This window comes from Rhea americana, unplaced genomic scaffold, assembly GCF_003343005.1.
Source record: "Rhea americana isolate MKP2758 unplaced genomic scaffold, rheAme1 scaffold_0, whole genome shotgun sequence".
NCBI classification, from domain to species: Eukaryota; Metazoa; Chordata; class Aves; order Rheiformes; family Rheidae; genus Rhea; species Rhea americana.
The window spans coordinates 8,461,781-8,488,436 of record NW_028185037.1 but is presented as its reverse complement, the minus strand read 5'-3'; the positions used below and the strand labels follow the sequence as shown (position 1 = coordinate 8,488,436).

At 35.2% G+C, this 26,656-nt stretch overlaps 1 protein-coding gene across 4 annotated transcripts in view; it reads left to right on the top strand.

The window, feature by feature from the left end:
* CSMD3 (CUB and Sushi multiple domains 3) overlaps positions 1-26,656 on the top strand; it is a 678,537-nt gene that overhangs the window by 305,099 nt on the left and 346,782 nt on the right. For all 4 annotated transcript variants that reach the window (XM_085321107.1, XM_085320309.1, XM_085319522.1 and 1 more), the window contains one exon: positions 13,801-13,922. In XM_085321107.1, coding sequence (XP_085177233.1) covers positions 13,801-13,922 — 122 coding nt within the window. The remainder of the gene's footprint in view (positions 1-13,800; positions 13,923-26,656) is intronic.

Here is a 26,656-nt window from a genome sequence, read left to right as displayed (position 1 = left end):
TTAAGTTTGCTTAGAGTCACAATGACAAATTAAAACTGCAGAGCATACTATGTGGTGAAAATTTTATTAATGCAGGACTAACATCACTGCAATACCAACAGCAAGCTAAACATACTGTTTCTGTTAGCAATAAACTGAACTCTTCAGGCATAAGAACATAATTTTATTTAAATCAATAATTTATTTAAAATTTATTTAAAATCAACTCATGAAAAATCACTGTCTTCAAGAGTTTAAACACAAATGTGACTACTGATCGAATATTGCTACTGTTATGAGTAGTTATGAAATCCTTACAGATTTCTGAAGTAAAAGAACTACACTATTTTGCAAAAGAACTTCCTAGAAAGGTTTACATGCTTAAATATTAGCTTAAATATTAGGCAGTGTGCTATCTCTGAGGTATAATCTTTTTTTGGTTTGAATACTAAGTAACTGTGAATTAATATAATAGCTACTTACAGTGAAGATTCTGGAAGATTCCTCAAAACCTCCATATTTTGAATTTACTTTAAAGCAGTGGCCACTCAGGAGCCATTACTACTAATTTATAGTTTGCAGTTAACTTAAATAAGACTAGAGAAAAATGTATGTAAAATATCTGCATGTGCAGATGTACTGAAAGAAATGTCATACCTCAGTGTAATGTTAAGCAAACACAAAATTGAGTTACACCTCAAAGAGATGAAACCTATAAATGATGTCCTAAAYTCAAAGATTAAATCATTCTGGTGTAGTAGCATTGCTTGAGGAATGTATTTTATTCGGGAGTGTGTAAAATGCAGTTTTAAAAGGTTTTGTAATGGTTCCATAAAGATGAAGATGATAAAATAAAAACCCATAAGGCAGTGAGAATATATCTTCTACGCAAACATGACTGTAAAACTCAAACAATGTGTCCAGTTAGGTTTAATGACTTTTGCAGGAACCTTTATTAGGCAGCGTGGACTGTTGCTTACTTATGTCTAGGAAGCCTGGTCTATATCTCCAGCTCCTCTTTGGATACATGGGCAATTCCGGATAACTCATTTTGCCTCTTCCCACCTAGAATTCCTCTTTTCTTGAAATGATAATTGTGTTGTTAAAACCCTTTGCAAAAGTCTATGATATCTGAAATGTGCCATGTAAGAACTAGGTTTAACACAGAGCTTGGTCATTAATGCTAGTATTACATTACAGGAAACTGCAAAATATTGTTATGAGTGAAAGGCCATGGCTATGTATTAAATTATTATGTGATGTCCACGTGAATTTTGTTAGTACCAAGGGAGAAAATTAACATAAGTATATCTAAGCATAATCTGTTTCTTTTTTTCTTTCTTTTCTTTCTGTTTTTCTTTTTTTTTTTTTTTTTTTTTAAGTCTAAGGAGGAGGTGTTAGTGCTTCTTAGGCCTCAGACATGCATAACAAAATCATGGAATTGTCTTTATACTCCTAACAAGAAATAAGAAATTATTATCATCACCATTTTAGATATAAGCAACTGAGTCTGAGAGAGATTAAGCAGAGAAACAAGAAGGTTGTTCCAAAGTTAGAAAGTTTGTCTGCTTCTGAGGAAGACATATGACTGTTTTAAACTGATCAGTCTTTTCACATGTACACATACTGCAACATACACAAGTGATGTAGTTGATTTGTAACTGAAACAGTTTTAGTGGAAAAAATCATTGAAAAGAAATGAAGCCACAGCAAGTAACTAACAGAACGAAATTCAGAAATACAGAGTTAGGAGCCTCGGTTGCCCATAAAGATAAAACATGTCCCTCTGTCAGGGAGATTAACTTCACAAGCAGCACTCAACTCTTCAAAATCTATTTTGAAAATAGTGAAAATTTTAAAGCGAAAATTTAAAATTTGACATGCCTGGTCCATGATACTTTGTTACAGATACTTGATCTTTATAATTTCCACATTGCTAGAGGTGATAATTTAAATAGAGACAGTTACAGATGTTCTCTTGGTAATGTGGTATCCCCAAACAGTGCCAAAAGAAGCRAGAGCCTGGACTGTGTGACTGTGGGCTTGTTGTTGATCTGTGTTGTGACCTGGGCCATCGTCAGATGGCTGAAACTGGGAAGTTATTCTTTGTGCACAGTGTTTTCTGTTGCCTAGCGCTGGGCTTTCAGAGGAGGTTAATAAAGAGTGAACAAGAATTAAAGAAATCAAACAGAATTTAGACCCTCTGAATGGAGGTCAGGGATATTCCTCCTGCAAAAGTTAAGAACTTTCCTGTCTTATGGAGCTATTGTGAAATTTAAATAAYTAATGTTTATAAATAATCTTTAAATGTTTAAATGAAAGCCTGGGTAGATGTGAAAATGTTTTATTCTGAAATATTGTACAGTTCGTGACACGTCCTAAATTAGTAGCATTTAGGATGCTAACCTCTAGCATCTAAGGAGTATTCTCTAGAACTAGGAAATTAGGAAATAAATTCTACCAGTTGCGTGTTATTTACTCTATTTCAGCCCACATCTCAAACTTCTCATTCATGCAAGCCATCAGTTTCTTTGTATAAATTTTAATTTTTTCTTCTGAAGAGTACTAGTCAGTTGTGTCCTAGTAGCTCTCCATCCCTTTCCTTTTGTGATCTGCAGAGCTTTGCCTGTTGTGTGGAGGGCATGCTGTGAGAAGTGTTAAAAAGAATTTGGATGCACTGAAGGAATGGGTCTTACTGTAGTGTTCTTGTCTGTTGTGTATACATGAGTACAAATACTCAGATATCACATCAGAAATATGAGTTAGTGATGGACTTAATTCAGATTCATTCCTAAAAGAGCCTACTCTAGAAAAGTAATAAAATATTCTATCTGAAGAACCTTCATTCTTGATGGTTTTGAGTATTCTTTTCCTGTTAAGCATTTCCTGACAGCAGAGTCTTYAGGGGAAAAATCCTCATATTTTTTCTCCTGTGCTTTGAGATAGAGTGCTATCAATATCACCTCTTTCTGTTTGCACTATAACAAGCCTTTAAATGAAATTGGTTTTGGTGTGTGAAGTGTGGTCTGAAGACAATTACTGAATTGATTCTGTCAAGGGAATTGCAGTTTCCAAATCCTAAAAAAAATTYAGTATGAGAGAACTTGATAGGCAATATTTTATATCATATACATAACAAAGCTTTTGTATTTCTTGGAAATACTCAGGTACCAGAGAACTCCTGGGCACTGTAGCAGTCCCTTTCTCTCCTCCTCTTAACCTACACTTTTGATATCTTAGTGCTTTATTGGTCTGAATGTAAGTGACTGTCTTCTTGATGCGTTACTTAAGCAGTGATACAAGTTTATAGTAGCTTTGACTAATTGTATAATAGTCACATTAGCTGCTGGAACTTCTGCTTCTTACATAAAGTTTGCCAGTAGAGAATTGCTAATGAAACGTTTAACATTTGAAAATATTAACAGCTAAATTTACATAATTAGCCTTTGGATTTAACATTATATTAAAAGTTTCCATGCGTCATTTAATACTATATTAAAAATGTCCCATGTTCGTGACATTTTTTTATACCTGCTTCAGAATGGGGCAGAACTACATTGTGTTACATTTAGCTCACATTCTGAAACTTTCCTTCAAAGCCACAAGACTCTAGTCCAAGGGAACTGTGACTATCTGAAAGCTCTCTAGAAAGTGTCTTTCATTGAAAGTGATGCTGTGCTGAGCCAGACTATTGGCCTAACTCAACTTCAGATTCTTGTACAGTTCAGCAAGGTGGTAGGAAAGAAGAAGAAGAAGATGAAGAAGAGAGAAATGGGCTTTGTCCATTATCTTGAATAAGTTCATATGGAAAAAAAATCCTTTCCTCTAAAATTATTGCTTTGAATGATAAATATTCTAGGCATATGGTAATAAGTAAGTGTTTTTTGCTGAAACCCAGTATGAAACAACTGTTAGCTAAGAGATAGTCTCCAGGCCCTTGGGGCACTGCCAGCYTCCCCTGTCCAAATGAAGTTGATGGGAATTTTAAACATACTTTCAGTAATACCAAGATTCACCTTATTTCACCTCCTTAGAAACTAGCATACTCACAATTCTGTCCCTCTGTGTCAGATTTCTTCATATATTTTTCTCCTTTATTTCTGTTATACATGATTTTCATTCGCATCATACAATACCTGAGAATTCAATTCATGATTATTAGGATACTAGCCTTCTATATAACATTTCTGTTGAAGACTTCATAATAATAATAATTTTATTAGTTTTTACYTTCTGTAGACATTCCTATGTCTGCATATTAGCCAAATAATTATGTAAAGTAAAAATAATTTTGAAGGTCTGTGGTATTCTTACCCAAATAGTAATATCAGAATAAAAAATGTTTMTTTTAAATGCAGCAAGGAAAGATTATATCTGGAATCTTAAATCTGGAAAATTTCAGTGAGCTATTGTCAGCAAAGTTGAGATTTTTTTACTGTTGCATATGCCCTTAATATAATTTTCAGAATTCTACTTTATATTTTTTCATTATAAGAAATATATTTTTACAGTACAATGTGAGAGAGAGCACTGACAAGAATTACTGTGAAATATACTCTCTGAATAATTTAATTCCTGTAGTATCTAGAAGTCATTTCTGAATAGCAGCAGCTTTTAGATATAAATGTAAAGAATTTTTAAAAGCATATAGCAATGTGCCCTTGTGGCCAGAAGGCCAATGGTATCGCGGGGTGCATTAGGAAGAGTGTTGTCAGCAGGTGGAGGGAGGTGATCCTGCCCCTCTACTCAGTCCTGGGGAGGCCTCATCTCAAGTACTGGGTCCAGTTCTGGGCTCACCACTACAAGGGAGACATGGAGCTACTGGAGAGAGTCCAGCGTAGGGCTACGAGGATGATCAGAGCTCTGGAGGAACGGCTGCGAGAGCTGGGCCTCTTGAGCCTGGGGAAGAGAAGACTGAGGGGGGATCTGATCAGTGTGTACAAGTACCTGAAGGGAGGGTGTCAGGGGGACGGGGACAAACTCTTTTCAGTTGTCCCTTGTGACAGGACAAGAGGCAATGGGCAGAAATTGAAGSACAGGAAGTTCTGGGTCCCTTCCAACCTTACTGATTCTATGATTTTATGATTCTATGATATGTATGTATTGTTTTGCAACTCATAATAAGAAAGCCTAGACTCTTTTGAAGTAAGCTGTAGCAAAAATGTACTTACTACTTTGCTTCTAGTTTCACAACCCAGTTAAATCTATAAAAGTTGAAGTTTTAATAATATTTTACCATTATTAGATACTGATTTTCATGATGAACACAATTTTGCAGGTAGGGTATATCAGGATATATTCAGAAATATATCAGGATTATTTCAGAAAATTTCAAGGCTAAAAATTTCCACAGTTTAGTGACCAGAAAAAGTTCAGTAAACCAACTTATTCATTAAAAAGCCCTGCAAACACAAATTTAGGATGACTTTTCTCTCCCTTTTTAAATCTTGAAAAAAAAATGGGAAAAGTTTATACTACCTGCCAACTGATAAGACTTTGATGTAGCATTTAGTCTACTAAAGTTTTTGTACTTTTCTGTAATAAATATATATATTCATTATATGTATAGCCACATATCTATAATTATCTCTCTCTATATATATAAATGAAGTTTTATATTCTCTATATAAAAACTGTGATGAAAATAGCTTAGCCTCTCCTATTAGAGTATTYATTGAAGAGTATTCTGTTTTAACTTCATTAATATATCTTCTTTTTCCAACTGCTTAACTATTTTTCATTTTTTCCTATTTTGGTTCATCTGAGTAAGTAACCTTGTTAACAGCTTTTTGACAATCCAATTAAATTGTATTTATCTAGTTGACTTTATCTTTTAATTTAGTACATTTTCTGTGGAACTCTTTAACAAGCTGAACTTGCTCATTTTATACATATAGCTGAGTCTTTTGAACACMCTCTTACAGTACAGTGRTCACCAGTTCACAATTGATGTTGTGAATAGACAGGATATCTTTAATCAGCTTTCTCAAACTGATGGTGCCTCTTGTTTACCTTTGCTGCTAGGACATTGCATGGCTTCCTTTTGTTTTCATGTCTTTTCTGGTGGTGGTAAGTTTTCTTGAGGGAGGTTTATACCTCGTTTCTCCAAGAAACATAAAATCTGGTTATTTAAGTGTTCTGTTACCTTCAGTATGAAGGATTGCAACAAGTGAATTATCTTCTTTCATATTTTTTTCTGTATTGACTTTATATTTTCAGTCGTTGTTAATTGTTTCTTCTAAATTTTCCCCTTCAGAGTTTATACGACTTACTTTCATATACAGAATTCTCATTCATGATTTCTCATTATTGGCTTGCATTAACTATTTGTTAGTACCAAAACTCATAATAACTTCTGAAAAGAAGATTGGGATATTGGAATATCAAAAGCTTTCCGTCAACTTACTGACCTCTCTGTTTTACCAAGAACTGGTTCCATGCTTAGAAAAGAGTGAGATCTTGGGAGTCTTTTTTGTTTGTTTCTTGTAAAATGTAGTAATGATATTTTTTTCAGTGTTTATGAGGTGTCAGAAATCAGATGTGGTACTGTGAGAAAATGTCAGTTTGGTGTACTTGATTAGATGATCACATAAAGGTAGTGACGTAGAAATGTAAAAATCATATAAAYTCTGAATGGAAGTCAGATTGTACATATTGGTCTATTCTAATTTGCTTCTACAGCAACCCAGTAAAAAATCTCTATTTGACAGAAAACATTACGGGTCAAATATTATCAATCTCGTGTTTGTATTTGACTTTTTTCCTACTGAGTTAATAGTTGTGTATCAGAAATGTAAACAGAGAATGGCAGTGGAAAAATTTACTAATACAGGTACTGAACTATTACTGCTATTACTGAATGAGGAAAACAACTCATGGATTCTGGAGGGAGTGGGCTCAGTGTGCACCTGTGACCGCCAGCTAGTGGAAGTTTAATAACACTTGTTTTAGACTATAATAGATCTCGATGTCTAAATGCTTATCTGTTTCCAAATACTGTATGAAATATTCAGAAGGACAATGAGAACTAATCTTCAAACACCTGTTTCATCTGAATAGGAACAGTAGCCTAATTCCTGTCTTTAAATCAATTCCAAAAGAGAAAGCAAATTCATGCTGAATAATAATGAACCAAAGCCAGGACAAAACCTTCAGAAGACTCAAGAGTAAACTAGGAAAGAACTGATCTGTTTCTCAGTCGTAATAATGRTATTCTGTTATTCCCACTTGTAATACCTCACTTGTTGCAAAATACAGCAGCTCAGATTTTGGCTAATTCTTCAGGGCTAGTTTGTATGACCACAGCCTGGACTTACCTGAGGTACTAACTGATCAGTTTTGACAAGCTGTTTGCACAGACTCATAAAATCCTTCAGGAGCTGGGCATCCAATATGGTCTTCCGATGTCAGAAGCATCTGTTTGAGGTGAATGAATCCGAATACCCAGGGAACTGTATTTTGCTTTGTATTTGGGAAACCAGACACACTGCCACGCATGCAGGTGACAAGCAGCTATTCTATGTAAAGAGCGTAATGCAAGGTTCTCAAAGCGCTAGAAGAAGCAGGGACAGGGTCAAGAAGTCCGGGAAAGGACATTATGTGATATTGTTTTACCATAACTTATTTTATATTTTTAAATAATATTGAAAAAAAATATACAAAATGCGTAATAAATGTTCAAGCAACTAAAACGCTTTTTTTTTTTTTTAATTTTTGAATATTTTTTTGCAGCCACTAAACATATTACCAGACAACATATTGCTGTTGTGTTCGTGTTCCACAAAGGGAATCCAAAACTATAGTTCCTGAATATTCTTTGCTACATTAAAAAAAGAAAAAAGAAATAGAAGTATATCAATAGAAAAGTATTTTTTGTTTGCTGCAGGCTACAGCATACAATACTAATAAATTGTCAGTAGATTCAAATACTGCAGTTAGAATGATGAATGCCATTATATGCTGTAATATCATGCTTAATTAAATCTATAGGTTTTAATGTCATTTCTATGCAACTTTGTATTTCCTACCTTTTAAAATCTATTTACATTCTGGAAGATTTTTGTTCRATACCTTTTTATTTGTAGTTTATTACTAACCTAAAGCAAGTTTTATTGAGAAATTAGATAGCCCTTAGATTATCCTCTTACTTTCATTTTAGAAAAAAAATTATTTGTTAAAAATCTCTATGCACAGGAACCAGTTTTCTTGCACTACAYACAGTATCCTCTCTCACATCTTCTACCTAGTTCATCTAGGCAGAAGTTTCATTTGAGGAAGGACAAATAAAATTGATATAACCTAACTTCAGTTGTTTTTTTACAGTCCCTGAAACACCACTCATGAGAARAAAGATTGTTATAGACCTTGTTACCATTTTAAATAAAGCAGAATAATTTGATACATATTTCAGATACTTTTGAGTATCACAACAATATCATTTCTAACATGGGGTTTACTAGTGAACTTGATATAAAAATCCGTCAAAATCAGTAGGAGTTGGCCGCAGTAGGTGCTGATGAATTGCAGAGWGATGAGAAATAATGCCAGGATTTATAAGGTGATATATGTGATTTTTTTTTCCTTAAAATACACRTTTTGTTTATTTTTTTACTTCATCGTTTCCTCTTGAAAATAAATTGTCAAACTTTCTTGTGGGAGAAAAAATGTGTCTTTGTTGGAATTTTTTTGCAATTACTGAAAAAAGAAAGTAACAAATCTGTCAGTGGTAAAGCTCATGTGTCAGATTTTCAGCTAGTGTTGTTCAGCTGTTTATACACTTAAAACAGAATTAGATACGTGTTTGTGTACACAAAGACATGCATCTACTACCAATACATATGCATGAACATGCAGAAGTATACATGAAAAAAAGAAGTTGGTATATAATTGTATGTCTGTGCGCGCATACAAGTACACAAAGATTTAGGAAAGCAGGAGCTGGCTTCAGGCTTTCTTAGCATGACCTTGCTCTCTTTCTCGCTCTCTTTCTCTCCCTCTTGCTCTGCCTTCCCCCCCACCCGTTGTGGGTGGTTATTGTGGTTTTATGGAGATGTGCCAGCAAAGCAGCAAATGCTGCATCTGTAGTCTGTAGTGTTATGGAAGGAAATGTATGAGTTTGAATAACTTTGCCAGATAGTTTGTGTACTTGAAGATAAAAATACTCACACAGAAATAGACCTCTATATAATTATAAATGAAAAATAGCAGCTTTGCAATTTAGTGTCTGAAACATTAGCTAATGACTGCGTATCTGCACTTTGAATCTGTAGCTGGCCTAACAAAACTATTTTTTTATTGCTGCCATTTCTTGGTTTTTAGGTTCGCAGTCTACTAGAGAAGATTGCTCTTTTTTTTTTTTTTTTTTCCTTTTGAGGAAATCAGAGAAATAAAACACCTAAAAAGTTAAAACCTGTCTTCTGTTGATACTACTTGGTCTTTATGTTATTTTCTTTCTTATAATACTCATGTGTACGTGTGGTGCTTCCCACTGCAGTTTGTAGATGATGTTTTAGCATTCCCTTGGGGAGAGAGTGGGAGAGAGTGGGAGAGAGTGGGCCTCTGCTGTTTCTGAACTCAGTCTAGGCTGCCAGCGTGGGGAAGCGCTGCTGAAGCCTGGTGAGCAAGTCTGCACGTGCAGGGAGTAAGGGCCTGTGCAGCTCGTGTGCCTGCGTGTGCTCTGGCACGGTGTGAGCGTTGGTGAAGCGTTTGCAGACAGAGCAGCTCACGTCTAAAAGGTTCTGTGGAGACGTGGGACCACGCTGGCATTCGCGCCTCAGTGTTTGGTGCCAGCAGAACTAGAATATCAGTATAGGCACCTATCTTTTTTTTCCCCTTCTTCTTCTTCTTCTTCTTCTTCTTCTTCTTCTTTTCACAAAAAAGGACATGCCAATTATGATTTCAGTTATTACACATTTTTAAAACATTATATAAACAGTAGCTAAAGTATATAGGACAAACAATGAAAAGAATGGATTATCTGGCATGCTAATTAATGTAATTTTGTTCCCCCATGTTCTAGTGAGATAGCTTGCTGCTTTATCAGTGCTTCTCAGAAAATTGTCTACTCTTTGTAGTCTTTTTTACGGACATATTAATGCTATTTCCAGCTGCCCCCATGTTTAGACAGAATTCCAAAATTAGAAAGCAGTTAAGCCCCTAATATGCTTCTTTGCATATATTTTACACATATTTTTGCATATATTTTAGGTATAAAGTTACATGTTATATGTAATCTTGCTTTATACGATTAGCTTCCTGTACTTACAGGCCTGTTTGCCTCCGTTTGGTTCAGCCCTGTTTTATTTCTTTGGCTGAGGTAGATGATGTCCCAGCGTTTGGAAACGGTGGTTCTATTTTGCATGTTTCTCAGTTGACAATGCGGAGAATTGAGCTGAGCGCAGCTCCGTTCATCCTTCAGCTGGCGCRCATTCTGCGTTTGGTTACCTTGGGGTGACTGCAGCTGCTTATTTCAACCCTGGCTACAATTTTACAACTTCCAGCCTCTGGAAGCTTTGCTCATGTTAAAATGTGAAGAGTTGCATTAATGAACTGACTGAGGCCAGTGGAAACAGTTAATTTTTTTCTTCTTAACTTACTCCCTAGAGTGCTGTGAGAATCAGCGCAGAAACATGACAGCCCGTTCACACTTAGGTGAACTAACTTAACGAGGAATGACTTGAACTCAGAAGAGCTGTCAAAGAAGGTCTCAAAACAAAAGATGGAGGAAGTATTTATAATCTTTGATAAATAAACCAACGAGTTTATTTAGGCTACATGTTATGAATTTGAGAGATTTTCTACTAATCTCTAAAAAAAATAATAAAAAAATTACAAGTGCACAGTGCAGTGCCCCAAATTGGCAGCACTTTAAAGGTTGCAGCTGGAGAGTGAATCTCCRTTTAATCCACATAAAACCAGAGGCAGAGGCAGGGAGCATGAGATACCTACTAAGACAGAGAACAGGTAATGGGCAACAAGGAAAACCAGGATATTAAAGGAGAGAATACAATATTGATGTTTGGAGGCAGATGACTTACTAGGTAAAGAAAGTAATCATATGGGAAGTTTTGTTGTTAATTGGCAAATTGGGTTATAGACTTCAAAACTGTTAGCATATTCTAATATTATCATATTACAGAGGAACTTTTACTACTGTTGTTACTAAATAGAAACAACTCTGATACWCATCAAAACAACGCAAATGTGATTTGTTCGTCATTCACCTGACAAACGCAATAGGATCAATCATATAGCTAAGACTTGGAACAYGTACTTTTTTCTCTATTTAAACTCTATAGAATTTCATTATTAAATATAAGTAAACATACTATTACAGTATTTTATGTTGATGAATTAAAAATATTCTTAAACTGTAAATAAATATAGCTAATGGTTTCATCTTTGCTGCTTCTTATATTTGTATTTTCAAGTGAATGAAGATCCRTATTTTTAATCACTCCTTTTCCCTCATTGATCAGATTCCAAAATCAAATGGCTTTAATTTGTGTGTGKGGGGGTCGGATTTAGTACTAAAGATAAATGTCTGTTAGAAATACTTGAAATGAGGGTAAGCAACAGAAACCAGGTGTCCAAGACCTGTCAGGATCATTGCAGTAGAGAAGCAGGTAGCTTTTCTTTGGGGCCTCCGGCACGCGGCTGCGTGGAGGAACGGCAGCAAGCGCAGGTGCCCGTCAAGACAACGTGCCTCCCGCCCCGCGCCGCACGGCCACGCGCGCTCCGGTGGGGCGGCAGATTGGGTCGGGAACTCTCCCTGCTTTACCCTCCCCGCTTTCGCTCTTCCCACGCACCAACACGAGCTGTGGGAGACGAACGGTTTCTTATTTAGAAACACAGCAGCAGAAAAGCTGTGCCGGGCGTTGATGCTCTCTCTTGCTCAGAAACTCATCAGCGGCAGCCGCTGATCGCAAGTGAGGAGCCGTCCAGTCCCCTCCCTGCGTTGTGGCTTCTGGGTGGCTTTGAACAGGCTCTTCTCTGAGGGGTAAAAGTGGTGTGGGTCGGCTGGAAATGATGCACAAATTAGGTGCTGGAGTATTCTGTTAGATTATTTACTCTAGTAGCTAAAGCATTTTAAATTGCATAATGTGCGAGGATCTCTCATAGCACGTATTGTGTTCCGAAAGAACACAAAAACTTCACGACACTGGGTAATTACTATCACAGTCTTTTAAAAGTATCTATTTTTATTTGCAAGCCAGTGCAAGCAGAACACACTTAACCAAGCTGTGTGTTGACCAAAATTTACATATCTGGATACTTTYATAAATTCACTTAGAAAAAGATGATGTTGAAGTCTATAATAGATTTAACAGTATTTAACTGTGATTTCTGTGATATGATTCCTGTCTATCAGTTTTTACACAGACCTCTTTCTTACGWATACTAAAGAAACTTTGGTGCCAGTTGYGTCTTTTTTATTTCTAATRGKKTTTTTTTAATCATTTCATTATCTGGAWTTTTTTTTCAATAGCATGATACTTAAATGCAGAATGAATATCCTTTTTTAGAAGAAAATTCTTCAAAATATGTTCCTTTTAAAAAAGATCCTCAACCAATTGTGTAAGTGTCACTGAGGCATGTCARTAGCACATTTCAATAATTTAACGGAAAAAAAGTTACATTAATAAATTGTCAACATTTTTTTTCTACAAAATTATGAGAGCTTTTAATGCTATAAGTATTGATTGTGTGTAAACTAATGTCTTAATAAMATATTTAGTGCATTTGTAATTCAGACTTGGAGAATAATAATTCTGTGAACTAACTGGGTCAAATTTATCAGGAGACTTTCATATGATTGCTAAAGTTACCACCAGAAATGTAATAACTGAGTTAGCACTAGAAGTGTGGTGAAGCCCAGAACTAGAAATGAGCTACGGTGTCTGGGGAGGTGGGTTTTTTTGAGGAGTAGGTAACTGCATTTCTATTTTGAACGACATTCCTTCTGGAGGGGAGGTGGGGGGAAAAGTCTACATCCAAGACCATCCACACTASCATCCAAGACATCCCTCACCATTAGTGTATTAATAAAAGTTTGAATATCAAGGGGCCAACAGTAAAACGTTTATTGGCTACAGCAAGCTATGTTTTAGTGTTTAAGAAGTGTCACTCACCAGCACAAATAATAACTCTGTTTATCTCCTGTGGGTTATTTGTGATGTAGAACACAACCTAAAATGAATAAGGATGTCATTTATTTTAGGTTATTCTACTATAAATAAGCATGCGGATTTTGATTTGTAAATGAATGTGCTTAGTAGTCTTTAAAAACAGTTACACCGTTTTGCGTAAGACTGGCTTTTACAAGTTCCCTTTAAAATTTTCAGTGTTTCAACTATTGGTTCAATGACCTGGGAACTGGTAACAGCAGGAAAAATGCTGATGTAGCCCTATACCAATAAATAAACAAAAAAATACACAATGATTAGAGTGACTTTTGTGTTCTGCTATATGAACTCTTCTTTTTCAAGATATCTGTGGGAGTAGTAACATTAGGTACTTCTTAGATGGACGCGTTCCTTTAAAAATAAATGGAGCAAAGGGTTTCTCTTTGTGTAGTCTCTCTTTTTATTTTGAATGTGTGTGTGTGKGGGGGATGTTGGTTTGTTTTGATTTGGTTTTAGTTTAGATTATAAGCTTGAACACATGCATGAGCATTCAATTATCTCGTATTAGGTAGTTCTGTTTTTGGTCAATAGTATTTTAATCCTTTAAATGCTGATTAATATAAGTTGTAGCAGATTGATAAAACAAGCTTTATGTATTTTGTATGTGAATTATAAGATGAACTTCTTTTGTTTGCAGTCAAGACTTGTGGATCCAGTCTTCAGGGACCTGGAGGCACTTTCACATCACCTAACTTTCCATTCCAGTATGACAGCAATGCTCAGTGTGTGTGGGTCATCACGGCTGTCAATACTAATAAGGTAAGTTTAAAATTCTGATTTTGYTTTAAAAAACACAAGAGCATATATAGACCATGACATTTATTATTTATATGATTTATTTGCATAGTGCAGCTGCTGTACATGGTGCATTGTGGACATTCTTAAGAAATGATTGATATTGTATATTTTCACCTGAGAATATGTTGATTTTTGTATGTCAGGTAGTTGTCATCATGTTTTTATGTGATTCTCTAAATCGATTCCCAGAAGCAATTACTTGATTTTGTGAAATAATATCATGGGTCCAGTTACACTGTGTATAATCAGTAGGGCTGCACTATGTGTGAAACTGGCCTTAGACTGTAAAAATTACTTAAGTTAATGGATTCAGTTTTACTTCGTGAGGGACAATTGTAAAGTTTTGTAACTTATTTCCTTGTCTGTATTGAAATACCATGTGTTTATGCCTACACTTTAAACCAAAAGCACTRGGAGTTGAAATAGAACAATAAAGCTAAATTATGAAACAAGTTGTCCTTAAATTCAAAAGCTCTGCACCTGGCAGCAGCAACTAAATTCTATTTCCAGGTGTATCACTTGCAGTGAACTGAATGTAATGGATTTGTTTAGATGTAATAAAAAAGAAATTAGCTGTATAGCCCACGAATGTTTTACAAAGGACTTTCTACATCTGTGTTTGCTGCTGTAGAGGTATATTCTACCTCCTAATTTCTGTCTTATATTGCCATCTACATCACACTCCACGAATTGACCAGAGAGACCTTGAAGAACTACCAGTTTACACCCGAACGGTTTATAAACCAGAGGCTATAGGACCTGTTGAAAGCCTAATTCCATTTCAGAAGTCATTTGGCTACCTTAGTCCATTTCTGTATCTAGTCTTATAAAGTCCTGGGTAGAAGAATTTTTATCCAAATTATGGATCATTTAAAATGCATCAAGAGTCCTTGGAAGGGATGCAAAGAGAGCAATGATGGTCTGTCCCACAGATGAGCATCTGGAGCGCAAAGTTTAAAAGTAATAATGAAGATCTCTTTCTCTGGCCTGAAGAAGCTTGATATTTTTATTTCTTTAATCAAAACTCCTTAGTGAGCAAGATTAAATTTATGTCCCCCTAGAATTTCTGAGAGCCAGTTATTTCAGGTGTGGTAGTGCATAAGATTTGATACGCTATTGTTTGAGGAAATTAAGCACAGCACTTACACTTTAAGCAGGTATTCTAACAGTTTGGGTTGAAACCACCATTGAGCTATTGTATAGCATAGAAGACCTTTTTGACTCTATTTTTAAATAAAATACTCTTGTTCCATTTCGGAAAAGTAAGGGAATGTCTATGTGAATGAAGTCAAATCAGAGCTTATACATTCTTCTCATGGTAGAAACACAACTAGAAGCCCACAAGCTGCTATGTACCTACTGGCAAAACTCAGGGGACTGCAGGATTTAAATATTAGGGACTTAGAGAAGAATTTTAAGGCTTGCACTCTGTGTGGTGATGCAGGGGGATAGTTGAAAGGAAAGATTAAATATTCAAAAGATTTCTGTATTTTTTGTAATTTATTAGAAACTCTTCTGAAACTGTAGATGCTACAGTAATAGCATAATAGCATAGCACAAAAACTGCTCTAGGTTCTGACTGATAAAAGTATGTAAGCATGCACTCAGCTTTAAACTTCTGGGTAGTCCTGGGCTCATTCAGCATGGTATTTAAGTGCATACATGATTCCATTTTATTTGATTATTTAGTATATACCTATGTGTTTCCTCAGGTGCTTAAATGCTGRAAAAAAGTTAAAGATATAATTAGAGTGAAAAATACAGTTAAGAAGAGGTCATTTAAATTAAGTATGAAATTTTAAATAAAACTACAATCAAGAATAGTTACTAAGGCATAGTACAGCACCTAGTTATGTCTGGAATGAAAATGTGAAGAAGAAAAAAAATCAAAATACTGGTAACAATATAATCTCTATCTCAAAATATGATTTTTTTAGATATTATTCCTGCACTTCTGTGATGTACTCCTGAAGGCACTAGACTGAAAAAATCTTAGATTCATCTCAGCCAAATTGTTGCAAGGAATTGTTCTGTTTCTTACATACCTGTTTATAATAATATTTTTTGGACTGAAACTGTCCTTTGCATGCTATTAATCAGACATAATTCTCTCTTTGATATTGCAATGAAATGCAACCTCAAAGATAATTAGAGAGATTCTGAAATAATGGATAGGTAAAAGGTTTACGTGGCAATATATGTTGTCTAAGAAATGAAATTCTGACCTGTGTATAGCTGTCAGTATAAAATGTAGCTACCACTGATTAGAACCTAGACTTGCTGAAGAAACTGATTTTTGAGCTAAGTTCTAAAAAAAGGGAAAATTATCATTTTTATAGTTGTATCAGCTTCTTTTTAGCATGTATGAATTTTTTACTTTCACAATCAGTGGTTTAATGCATTCAGTTTTGATTGATGCTGATACTGCTTTACTGTCCTGAACACRATAGTATTGTCTTGCATGACTGCTAAAAGCCACAGTTTTTTATATTTGAAATCTTTGACAKTTGTAAGTCAAAAATGCCATTGACATAATGAAGATTTGTCATTAATATTTATTTATAATAACGGTAACAAATAATGGATGGTGTTTATTAAAACATGGCAATAATTGTATTTTATACCAGAAGCATGAGAACATAAGGGCTTGTTGAACTTTAAACCTTTCAGAGTTTCTTCTGTTGCATCATTTGCAATTAAGTAGTTTAAAAATAGAGAATATTCTAAGGCAGAAAGTAATAGATGAGAAAGAACCTGAAAGGAAATTCAATTCTATTGTAAAAGGATGTTCCCACTGTCTTTGTGCCTATGTCAGAACTGAATCTGGTCAGATTTCTTTCTGACTGTGTTCAGCAATATCAGTTTGATATCAGTACAGTAGAGATTAAAGAAATATCTTTAGTCCCAGTCAGCCATCTGTCTCCTTAGCTTTTCACTGCACTGTGGTCTCGTGCCTCCTACGGTTAACCAAACGTGCCATTCATTCCCAGGCCCTGTTAGCTGTGGACTAATACTATGCTTTTGATACCTGCAGAGCAATACGGGTCCATTCTTGGGGGTGGAGGGAAGGAAATGAAGTCTTTGAGAATAGCATCTCTTTCAGRCTGAATTGTCAGTACCATTTCTGGCCTCATTGGCAAGTGTTTTAGCATCTCGTCTTTCTCTCTTGGTAGAAATGTTGGAGGTAATTAAGCCTCTGGTAAATACTTTARAAGTGGTCAGAGAGGACAATGATTTTATTATCTGATTTTACAGTTTGAAAAGTAGAAAAATTATATAAAAACAATTGTGAAGGGAAGGCCATGTGGACAGGAGTCAAGTGATAAGCCTCTTTGATGAGAGTACACTAACACGTTTGATGTTTGTGAGATTGATATATTTGTATTGTTCTCGTACACATTTTTGCATGATCATTCTTATCAGGAATATCTTCTGTGAAGTTGATTTGCTTGCTAAAAAATAATTAAGTTATCCTGAGGAGGAAAGGATGTGTCAAAGCTGTGAATAGTGTTCCAGTGCAAAAAAGAATACGGGGTAATTTGTACATAATTTTGAAATAGAAGTTTTTCCATGGTTACCTGGATGTTATCTTACATAGTTAAAAATGCTTATATTTATTATGTAAAAGAGAGAATTTCTAAACTTTAGCAGCTGCTGTAAGGTAAACACATTCTGAGAAAATTTAAATATTTCAGGACAGATGCATATACATAACTTCCATATAGGATATTTGCACTGATTTATAAAGAGTTAACTTTGTAAGAATATTTTACCCGTATATTAAAAAAAAAAAACAAATAAAAGGAAACAATAGTGAGATGACATTAGTTTCTATTTGATTGTAGTTATTGAAAATCAAGAAGAAAACCATGAGTAAAATCTGCCCTAAAAATAAAAGGCAGAAGAAAAATTGTGACACAAACATGTCAGAAGACCACTCACACTCAGAAGACAGTCAAGATAAATTGTTGAAATCAAAAATGGATTGGGACTCATACTGCCACATTCGCAGAAGTACCCTAGCTGACCTGTTTATTAGGTGAATGCCAAGGATGGATTTTTATTCTGACTACAGATGTTGCCTTGAATAAAAGGCAGGTAATCTGGCTATATGCCTTAAAGGAGGTGGTAAAATACTGATTTTAGAAAAAGAAGGAAAGTTCTTGAACTTTCCATTTTTGTTTTGTTTTCTTTGTTTTTCTCTTTTGTGATTGATATAAAATATGGTGATACTGATACAATGAAGGAAAGATTTTTCCTCAAGAGAATAAAATGGTGAGGGTAAGGGGAAACACACCTCTGGATTCTCCATTCTTACGAGAATAGCCTCACAATAACGTTGACCGGCTCCCTCAGTGCTTTTGTGTGCATTTCATGAGGTCCCACAGACTTATGTCCAGTTTGTATAAATGTCTCCTAACCTGATCCTCCTCCACCAAGGGTAAGTCTTCCTTGTCCTAGACTCCCTCTGGTCTCTGTAGCCTGAGCTTCCTGAATCTTCGCGGTGAAGACTGAGGTGAAGAAGGCATTGAGAGTACCTTGGCTTTTTCTGTGTTCTTTGTCTCCAGGTCTTCTGCCCTGCTCTGCAGAGGGCCCACATCTTCCCTAATCTTCCTTTTGCTGCTGATATGCCTGTAGAAGCCTTTCTTTTTGCCTTTTGTGTTCCTCGACAGATTCAACTACAGCCACTCTTTAGCTTTTCTAACCCTATAGCTGCGTGTTTGGGCAATGTCTCTTTGTTCTTGTTGGGTGACCTGTCCCTGCTTCCTTCTTATGTTTGAGTTTTGTCAGGAGCTCCCTGTTCACCCACGAAGGCCTCCTGCTGCTTTTGCTTGATTTCCTGTTTGTTGGGGCGGACAATTTCTTGACAATTTCTTTTCTATTTCACATGTATGCAGGTGTGGGTCTGCCAAAATACACAGGTCAGGTAGGAATGTGGTATCAAATGTGAGCCTTTCTTATAAACCTCTCACTTACTTTTTGTAATTATCATTTCTTAAACTGTCCAGCCTATACCTTTATAGACTATATTTATTAACAGTTTTTGACATTAGGATAGTCTCATAACACACATCTTACTTTTTTGCAAGACCTTGAGGATTTTGCAAGAGCATTTTATAACTTTATGATGCCTCTTTTGTTATATTCTGTTCAGTGCTTGGATATGAACTGTTTGTACAGAAAGCAGGTTTCCAGGTGAATTATGCAGTTACTGGTAGTTTGCTCCAAGTCAGTCTTTTTCTCAGGTACTGTTATGCTCTGTTCCTCAGGTGACTGCTAGTAACATAGAGATGGTTTGGTCATGGACAAATGAGCCTTGTTCCAGGGAGATAGCTGTGCACCACCTCTGAGGTGAGAAAGGGAAGTCCAGATCTACGTTATGTAGAAGTTTGTGTAGGCAAATCAGAGGCAGAGGGAGCTGATAGATTTAATCGAAAGAGATAGAGGTTATTTTTCTTAAAAAAAAAAAAAGACAAAGAAAGAAAGAAAAAAGTTTTTTTACACTAGAAGACTGATTCAGTTAATATCAACCAGATAGGAAATAAAAGGAAAAAAAAAAAATCTGTAAAAGCTCTTCATGATAGTTTCTTCTCTCTGGTTTTAAGAAAGAAAGTGACTTTACATTTCCCTATGCTCAATAGCTACAGCACCTCACATTACCTGAGTAAACACTAGAAGGACTGAACTCACGTGCAAAGGCATTTCTTTTTGCCAGGCCTGGTAACCATCTCAATTTAATGTTCTATGACATTAAATGCCATTTCTTGAACTTACAGAATTATCATCATGAAAGCAGTTTCACATTGTAATAAACATTGAAAGACTTTCTGTGTTGTGTTGTCTGATCACAAAAATCTCACTTCATATGTGTTATTACTTTCATAAATGAAAACCAGATATATCTACTGCTGCTTCTGGTGACATAATTTCTGCAGCTCTTCCTTAGCGTTTTTCAGAAAATCTCTATATTGATGATTTTAAAGCACAGAACAAATGATGTTGCATTGTAAATTTCCAGATACCAAGGAAAAAAGTCTATTCTCTGCTGTTAATACAAATATTTTATAAAAACGACAAAATAAAATAAAAGACATGATGTATAATCTTGGAGATTTTAATGCTACGTGTTCGACAAAGGGCGAGAGAACATAACCAATGGCAATTCTTCATTACAGGTATTCTTAACTTACGGTGCTTCAAATATTCTAGCAATCCTGTCAATATAAGAATGATGAATTTACTTACTTCATTCTTGGCTACTACCTAGAAAAAAGCAAAACTTCTATATTGTATACAATTATACTAGTTTGTTGTATCCTTTGACTTTGCAAAATTCATTGGCCTCACTGGAAGACTGTTTCCAGCACTGTGCCAAGGCACAGTTTATTTTCATACTTTTTTTATGACGCTTTCTTTTCATCGATTCCAAGCTAAAATTTGAAAGTTGCACAGTTGCCTCAGATCCAGTTAATATGAAGGGCTCCTGTTTGTTACACAGTGAATGTGTAACAGACACAGAGTTTGTCAGTCCTTTTTGCCCTAGGTAGTATTCAGAGAGCTAAATGAAACGCATCAGGCAGTAATTGCTAGCTAATTAGTACAGCTTGAGCATGATAAAGTCAGCTCACGCCAGGACAAGGCCAGATAATGCTGAGCCCCATCAGTGCCAGGTCAGTATAGATCCTGTGGCCTTTTACTAGTAATGGTAAAAATCCTATTTGCATTAAAATTCACATTGTTTGCCTAGCTTAAGTAGCATGTGGGAGAAGAAAGTTGTAGTTAAGACTGTTAATATTGCCCTTCAAAGGCATGAGTTAGGAAATGCTCGGTCTGGATTTAACAATAGGCTAAAACTTCAGTGAAATAGAACTAGAATTAGGGCTAGGGTTAGCCAAAGTTCAAGTCTTATGAGTTGTTTCTGCTTGTATTTACTGTTTTTTTTTTATTTTTATTTTTTGTTTATTTCTTTAATCCATAGTGACAGAAATGACGTGGAAAATGGCAGTGCTGGAATGACAGTCCTTTTGCTAGATCTCAGTCATATTCCTTCCACATACCATACGCTACCACACATTAAGAATGAAATAAATAAACAAAAGGGGATCCTTTTCAGAAAGACTTTTTTTCCAAAATTGTAAGGAGAAATTAAATATCTAAGCTTGCTGTTAAATTTAGATGGATTAGAAAACTATGTTCTGATTCCATTTATTTTACATGGTATGAATTTTAAACCCAGAAATTTTACATGATTACATCCTATGCTATTGCTTGTTTGCCACCATCGTATTTTAAACTTTACATTCTCTGTATTACAAGCTTAAAAGTATTCTTAATATCTAGGTAAACAGATAAATGATGTTATATAGAACGTAAGTTTCCAAAGTTTTGCTGGTGTTGATATTCTTATCTTTTTATTTTTTATATATTGAAATAATTTTGAAATAATTTTGAAATAAGTAAAGATTTGCATCTGGGAGATGAGAGAGAGAGTTTTATTTTTATGTTTGCCAGGTTTTGTTCTTAAATATCTTTCCTAAAAAACTGTAAAACTTTATTTTTTTTTTAGGAATTATTCATTTAGCAATTTGGAATGTTTATTTAACAAGACTTAGTATCAATTGCATATAGGTTGTATTAAGAGGATAGAGAATGATCTCATGTTAATAATAGCACAGACAGGACTTTCCCATGCTCCGAATATGAGTAACTCTCTCAAATTAAAAAAAATCTCTTTTTCTCTAAAAGCTTATGTGTCTTCTCTTCTCTGGCAGTTCATCTGTAAAATCTCTTCTGAAAGAAAATTGGAGGGGTTTTTTGTTTGAATTGAAGGCAAAAATGGTCTCTATGTTAGAAACGTTACTTTCCAATGTAAACTGAAATTAATCTACTTAATCTTCTTACTTAAGAAATAAATTAAAAATCTTCAGGCTATCCATATTTATTTTGACAGAGTAACTGCCAAAAGACTTCTCTTTGGATGTCAAATATCTATTAAGAAATGAGTAATGGGCATTTTGCAGCAATGGCTGGGCGTGTTGGACATGTGACGTCTGTTTTCACACCTCCCTTTCCCAGGAACTGTGGAAATAGTTCGAAATATCAGGGAAACTTGTTTCAGACAGAAAAAACAGAAATGTTTCTGGTTTTTCCTCCTCTTTCTCTACCTCATGATGTTGTTGTTCTCCACTTTGCCCTCCCCCCTCCCACTGACCTTATTTCATCTTTTTTTTCTGGGTTCTTGTGCTTTTTAGGCCAAACACAAAAGTAAGTGGAACAAATTCGGCCAAACCTGAATGCTCACATTTAATTTACTAGAGCTGTGTTATCTCATCAGCTATGGCAAGGCTGTCAGTGGAACATTTCCTGAACTTGCTGTCAAGCCTAAATCCAGTTGCTACCCAGATTAATTCATATTGACAGTATATAGCTCAAGCAGGCTGGGTACTTCATTTCCTGAAGACTGTTTTGGTCAGGCCTGTCGGAAGAAATGCACTACAACTCGTTTTACAAGCAGATGTCCCAAGCTAGGCGCTTTTTAAGCCCCTTGTAAACACTTACTGCAGGTGTTCTAGCCAGTGACATGATTAGAAAAAATGAGCATACTTAAGCATACTGTAAGCATAAATTAAGCATAATCCTGGTTTTCATTTCTGTTATTTGCAGATTAAGAGAGCCAGTGCTACATTTATCAATAGAAAATAGTTGACATTTCTTCGACATAAAAATGTTTCAACTCTGCTCAGAACCCATGCAATTCCTTTGTACTGTTAACTGCATTTTTTATCCATATTGTTCAGCAACATTTTGATTGTGTTAAAAACCTGACTCTCGAATGTATGTGGAGGAGARTGGCTTAGCACGGATGTGTAGAAGGGAACCCAGCTATTTCTAAAACAGAAGATGAGCAGGTTCAGCAATGAGGGACTGCAATGTGTTAGTGAGTGAGAGGATTTGGAGTCAGGAGCTGTGTGTGTGGGCTGTGGCTTAGGTGTTGGAGAGAAAGAGTAAAATGRAAGAAAAGAGGAAACAGAAGAGTAATGTAATTGCAGAGCAGTKGATGATTTGTGCTCCCCTTCTCCATTTTCGTTCTGAAGGGAGGACAGATCCCTTTTCTCAATTGTCATAGGTGATGTCTCACTAAGTATTTTCCTGAGGTTTGCCTGACTGTAACAGCCATGTTTTACACTTTGGAAAGATGATCTACCTGTAGATAATAAGTGAGAGATTACTCTTACTGCAGTAATTGCTTCTGTTTTAGCCATCATACTTTTTGAATGCTAGCCACAATCTGATCTAGGGCTACATTCACCTTTGATTAAAAATGTAGGTAGACTTAAGGATGAATTTCAGTTTTTGTTCTATTTGACATTCTATATGTTCCTAAAACTGATATAAATTATGTCTCCTATTGACTTTTTGAATACATATTTTCTTATATGTATTTATTGATGTACATGCACACCCAAACTAGAACTTTTWAAAAGACATCAAAGAATATGGTCCAGAGACTTCCATGGGAAGTTTCCAGTGTAAACAGCTGCTAATATGTTTTAGGTCTTTTYGTTTGAGGAATTTTTGGCACGGACACTTGCCACTTGCCTCCACATGTAGGTTCACTTTAGTGCCCTTGTGAGTGATCTTTTGTAGCAAATTGTTCTGCCTTTTTCTGATATCTTACTGAAAAGTGGAGCTACACATAGTTTGGTATGGCTTAGTGTTTGTTTTCTATGAGGTGACTTTAAAGGTTCATGATACCATTTTCCTTGTGAACTGAAGGTGATGCTTGCAGGAATGTCCATTGAGACTGAAGTCACTAATACTGCTCCCATACTTGTGCTCCCTTCAGGATGTCTAGCTTGTCCTGTAGGCTAAGTTGGCATCAGTCGTGACCTCTCTGTTTCCTTCTCTGRGAAAGATAGGAAAGGACAGACCTTTTGTGCTGAGTGCGGGGACATCTATTTTAACTACCCATTGAATGGAGAACAGAAGCAAAGACAAGTATAAATTCTTCATTTGCTTACTGTGATTGGAGTCATCTTATTCTTTAAGAACTTCTATTTTTCCTATGACAGCAAACTTACTTTTAAGAGGGGAAAAAAAAGATGTTCCGATTTTTTTAAATAGGATTTTGCTACCTAGACCTCCTACTTTTCATCCACAATGGACTTGGATAGTCATACTTTTCTGGCTATCTAGAGTATACTCTTGTCAGTATATCTGTTGAATTCAAAAAAAATGTACTTGTGGCAAAGTGGCTGAAAAAGTGCATAAATWTTTCCTAAAAAATTTACTTGGAAAGCAGTGAAATGGACTTACGGATTTTACTACAAAAATAGCTTTTGGAGTACCAGGACATAAAACTCATAGAACAAAACATACTTAAAGTAATTTAAATAAAATGTTTTAAGATGACTCTTGTTTTCTTTTGAAATACTTCTACACTTCAGTCTTACTCTAGTAGTCTCTTGCTATTAAGTCTATAATCCTTTATGTGTCTCAGTTCATCTCTTTTTACTTATTTACTGAAGTGAGGTTACTAGTGAAACATACTGATTTCGTCGTCTTTATAACATCAGAAGCTTAGCTAAGTTGCTACACAACCTCTTCTTTCTTTGATCTAGATCTTTGCATATGTTTTAACCTCTCATAATATAATTTACTGTCCTTTTTGACGTATTTTATTTTATTGTTACTATTGAATAGACTGAAAGCTTCATGAATTTTTCTTCATAATTTCCAGATTTTTTTTTTCCTGGTATATATTCTGTATAGCACCCTTCTGTTCCCAAGAAGCCCTTTCCGATGTATGACTCTTTGTACTAACACTTACTATTTACATTTAATTATATTTCCTTTTATTAATATAGATAGTTAAATGGCCTAAATCTTAGAAGTGTAAGTGTACCTTTCAATTCTGTGACACAAAAATAATGAGCAAAGACAAGAAAGTCAGAGACAAATGGCTAAAATTACCAGTTGAGTGTCCTATGTAAAATAAGCCATATAGTATTAATAGAGAAAATGTGATAATGGAAACAATCTCTAAAATATTTCCTCTGACTATATAATCACTCCATAATTAAGATACAAAACTATATGCTATAAAAAATAGAGACTTTTTTTATTGTATGACTCAAAATTATGAGTGAAAAAACCCTTATATAGTCAATGTGACCCAATATCTATTACTGAGGTAAGCTAAAAAACTTCTTGTAAGTTGAAGCATTGGACATTGGCATAACTAAACAGAGGATAAGCCTGAGTGCCTTAAGACTGACATTTTTTCACAGAGACATGGCATTAAGTGCTCAATATCACAAAAAATCAGCAAGTAAATGCATACCAAAATCTTCCAGGAAAATCTTCTAGTTAAGAGAAAGTACAAATCTATATACTAAACACTAAACACTATAAGAAAGGGAAAAGATCTTTAAGAAAAAGCCGGAATATTTGTATCTCATGTTGCTGTTTAAACTTATGTTCATCTGGGAGTGACCATTCATCCTTAGGTTTCTCAAAGTACCATGGAGAGACTTTTTCCTAAGACATAGGAAGTCTAGTCAAAAGACTGGATTAGAGAAGAGAAATGGTTGGGATTTTGGAATGTTAACAGTTGTCTGATCAGCTGGATGAATGACGTTACTGAGGAAAAAAAAAATTCAAATATGCTAATGTGTTGGTTCATAGCCTTGGTACACCTTAGCTGTCTGAAAGAGACATGTTGTGAGATCARGTGCCTTGGGGTTGAGTGGTGGCTTTACTAGAATTTAGTAGTATCTTACTCTCTAGTATACRTTTTTTCTTTGTTGTGTGTTAACTCTTTGGAGATATTTCAAAACTATTTTCTCCTTTATGTTTACAGCTAACCTTGCTGCCATTCTTTATCCTGGAATTTTAAGATAACAAATATTGTCCTAGGTTAGTTAAGTGCAACTTCCTGCTTTGCACTTACATTTCTTTTAAAGCAAAAGACCTTTTGTGTCTGTGCCCATAAGTGGTAATCAGTCTTATCTTCACTCACCTTTCTCTAAAATCTACCTTTCCTTCCATTAACTTCTCATGATTCAGTAGCCAATCTTACCCAGAAAAGGAGTCGTGTCCAGTTAGATGTAATAGGAAATAATTAGGTTCAGGCATTTCCATCTTTTCCACAACTGCCAACTTTCCAAGAAGACCTTGAGGGACAATTTTAAAGAAGAGAGATATTTTATGTAGATCAGTCTTGTCTGACTTGAGTCAACAATAGGTTAAGTGACACAGTTGGTAGATTTTGTATATTAGACTCTCTTTATAGTTAATGAAAACATATTGGTATCACTAGAGTTTCAAATCCTAATTTACTGATTAATTATTTATCCTAAGAGGTATGTTCAAAATAGGCAAGATGAATTTCTTTCTCAAGCAGATTATTTTGAGAAAAGCTCTAGCTGTGAAGGTAGTGTAAGTGAAAATTTTTGACTGGATACCTAGTATTTAGATGGTTAAAAGTTTGATAATATTAATACTACATAAAATTATACCTCAGTTTTGTAATGAATGATGGATTCAATATATTTTCCTACAGAAACTATTCTTCCATAATAAAATACATTAATAACACAATTATTTTGACAGAGGGAACTGTGATTCTACAGAAAATTATGGAGGTAAAGCCTATCAATCAGATGGCAGGATTTCATTAGGTTGTATAATCT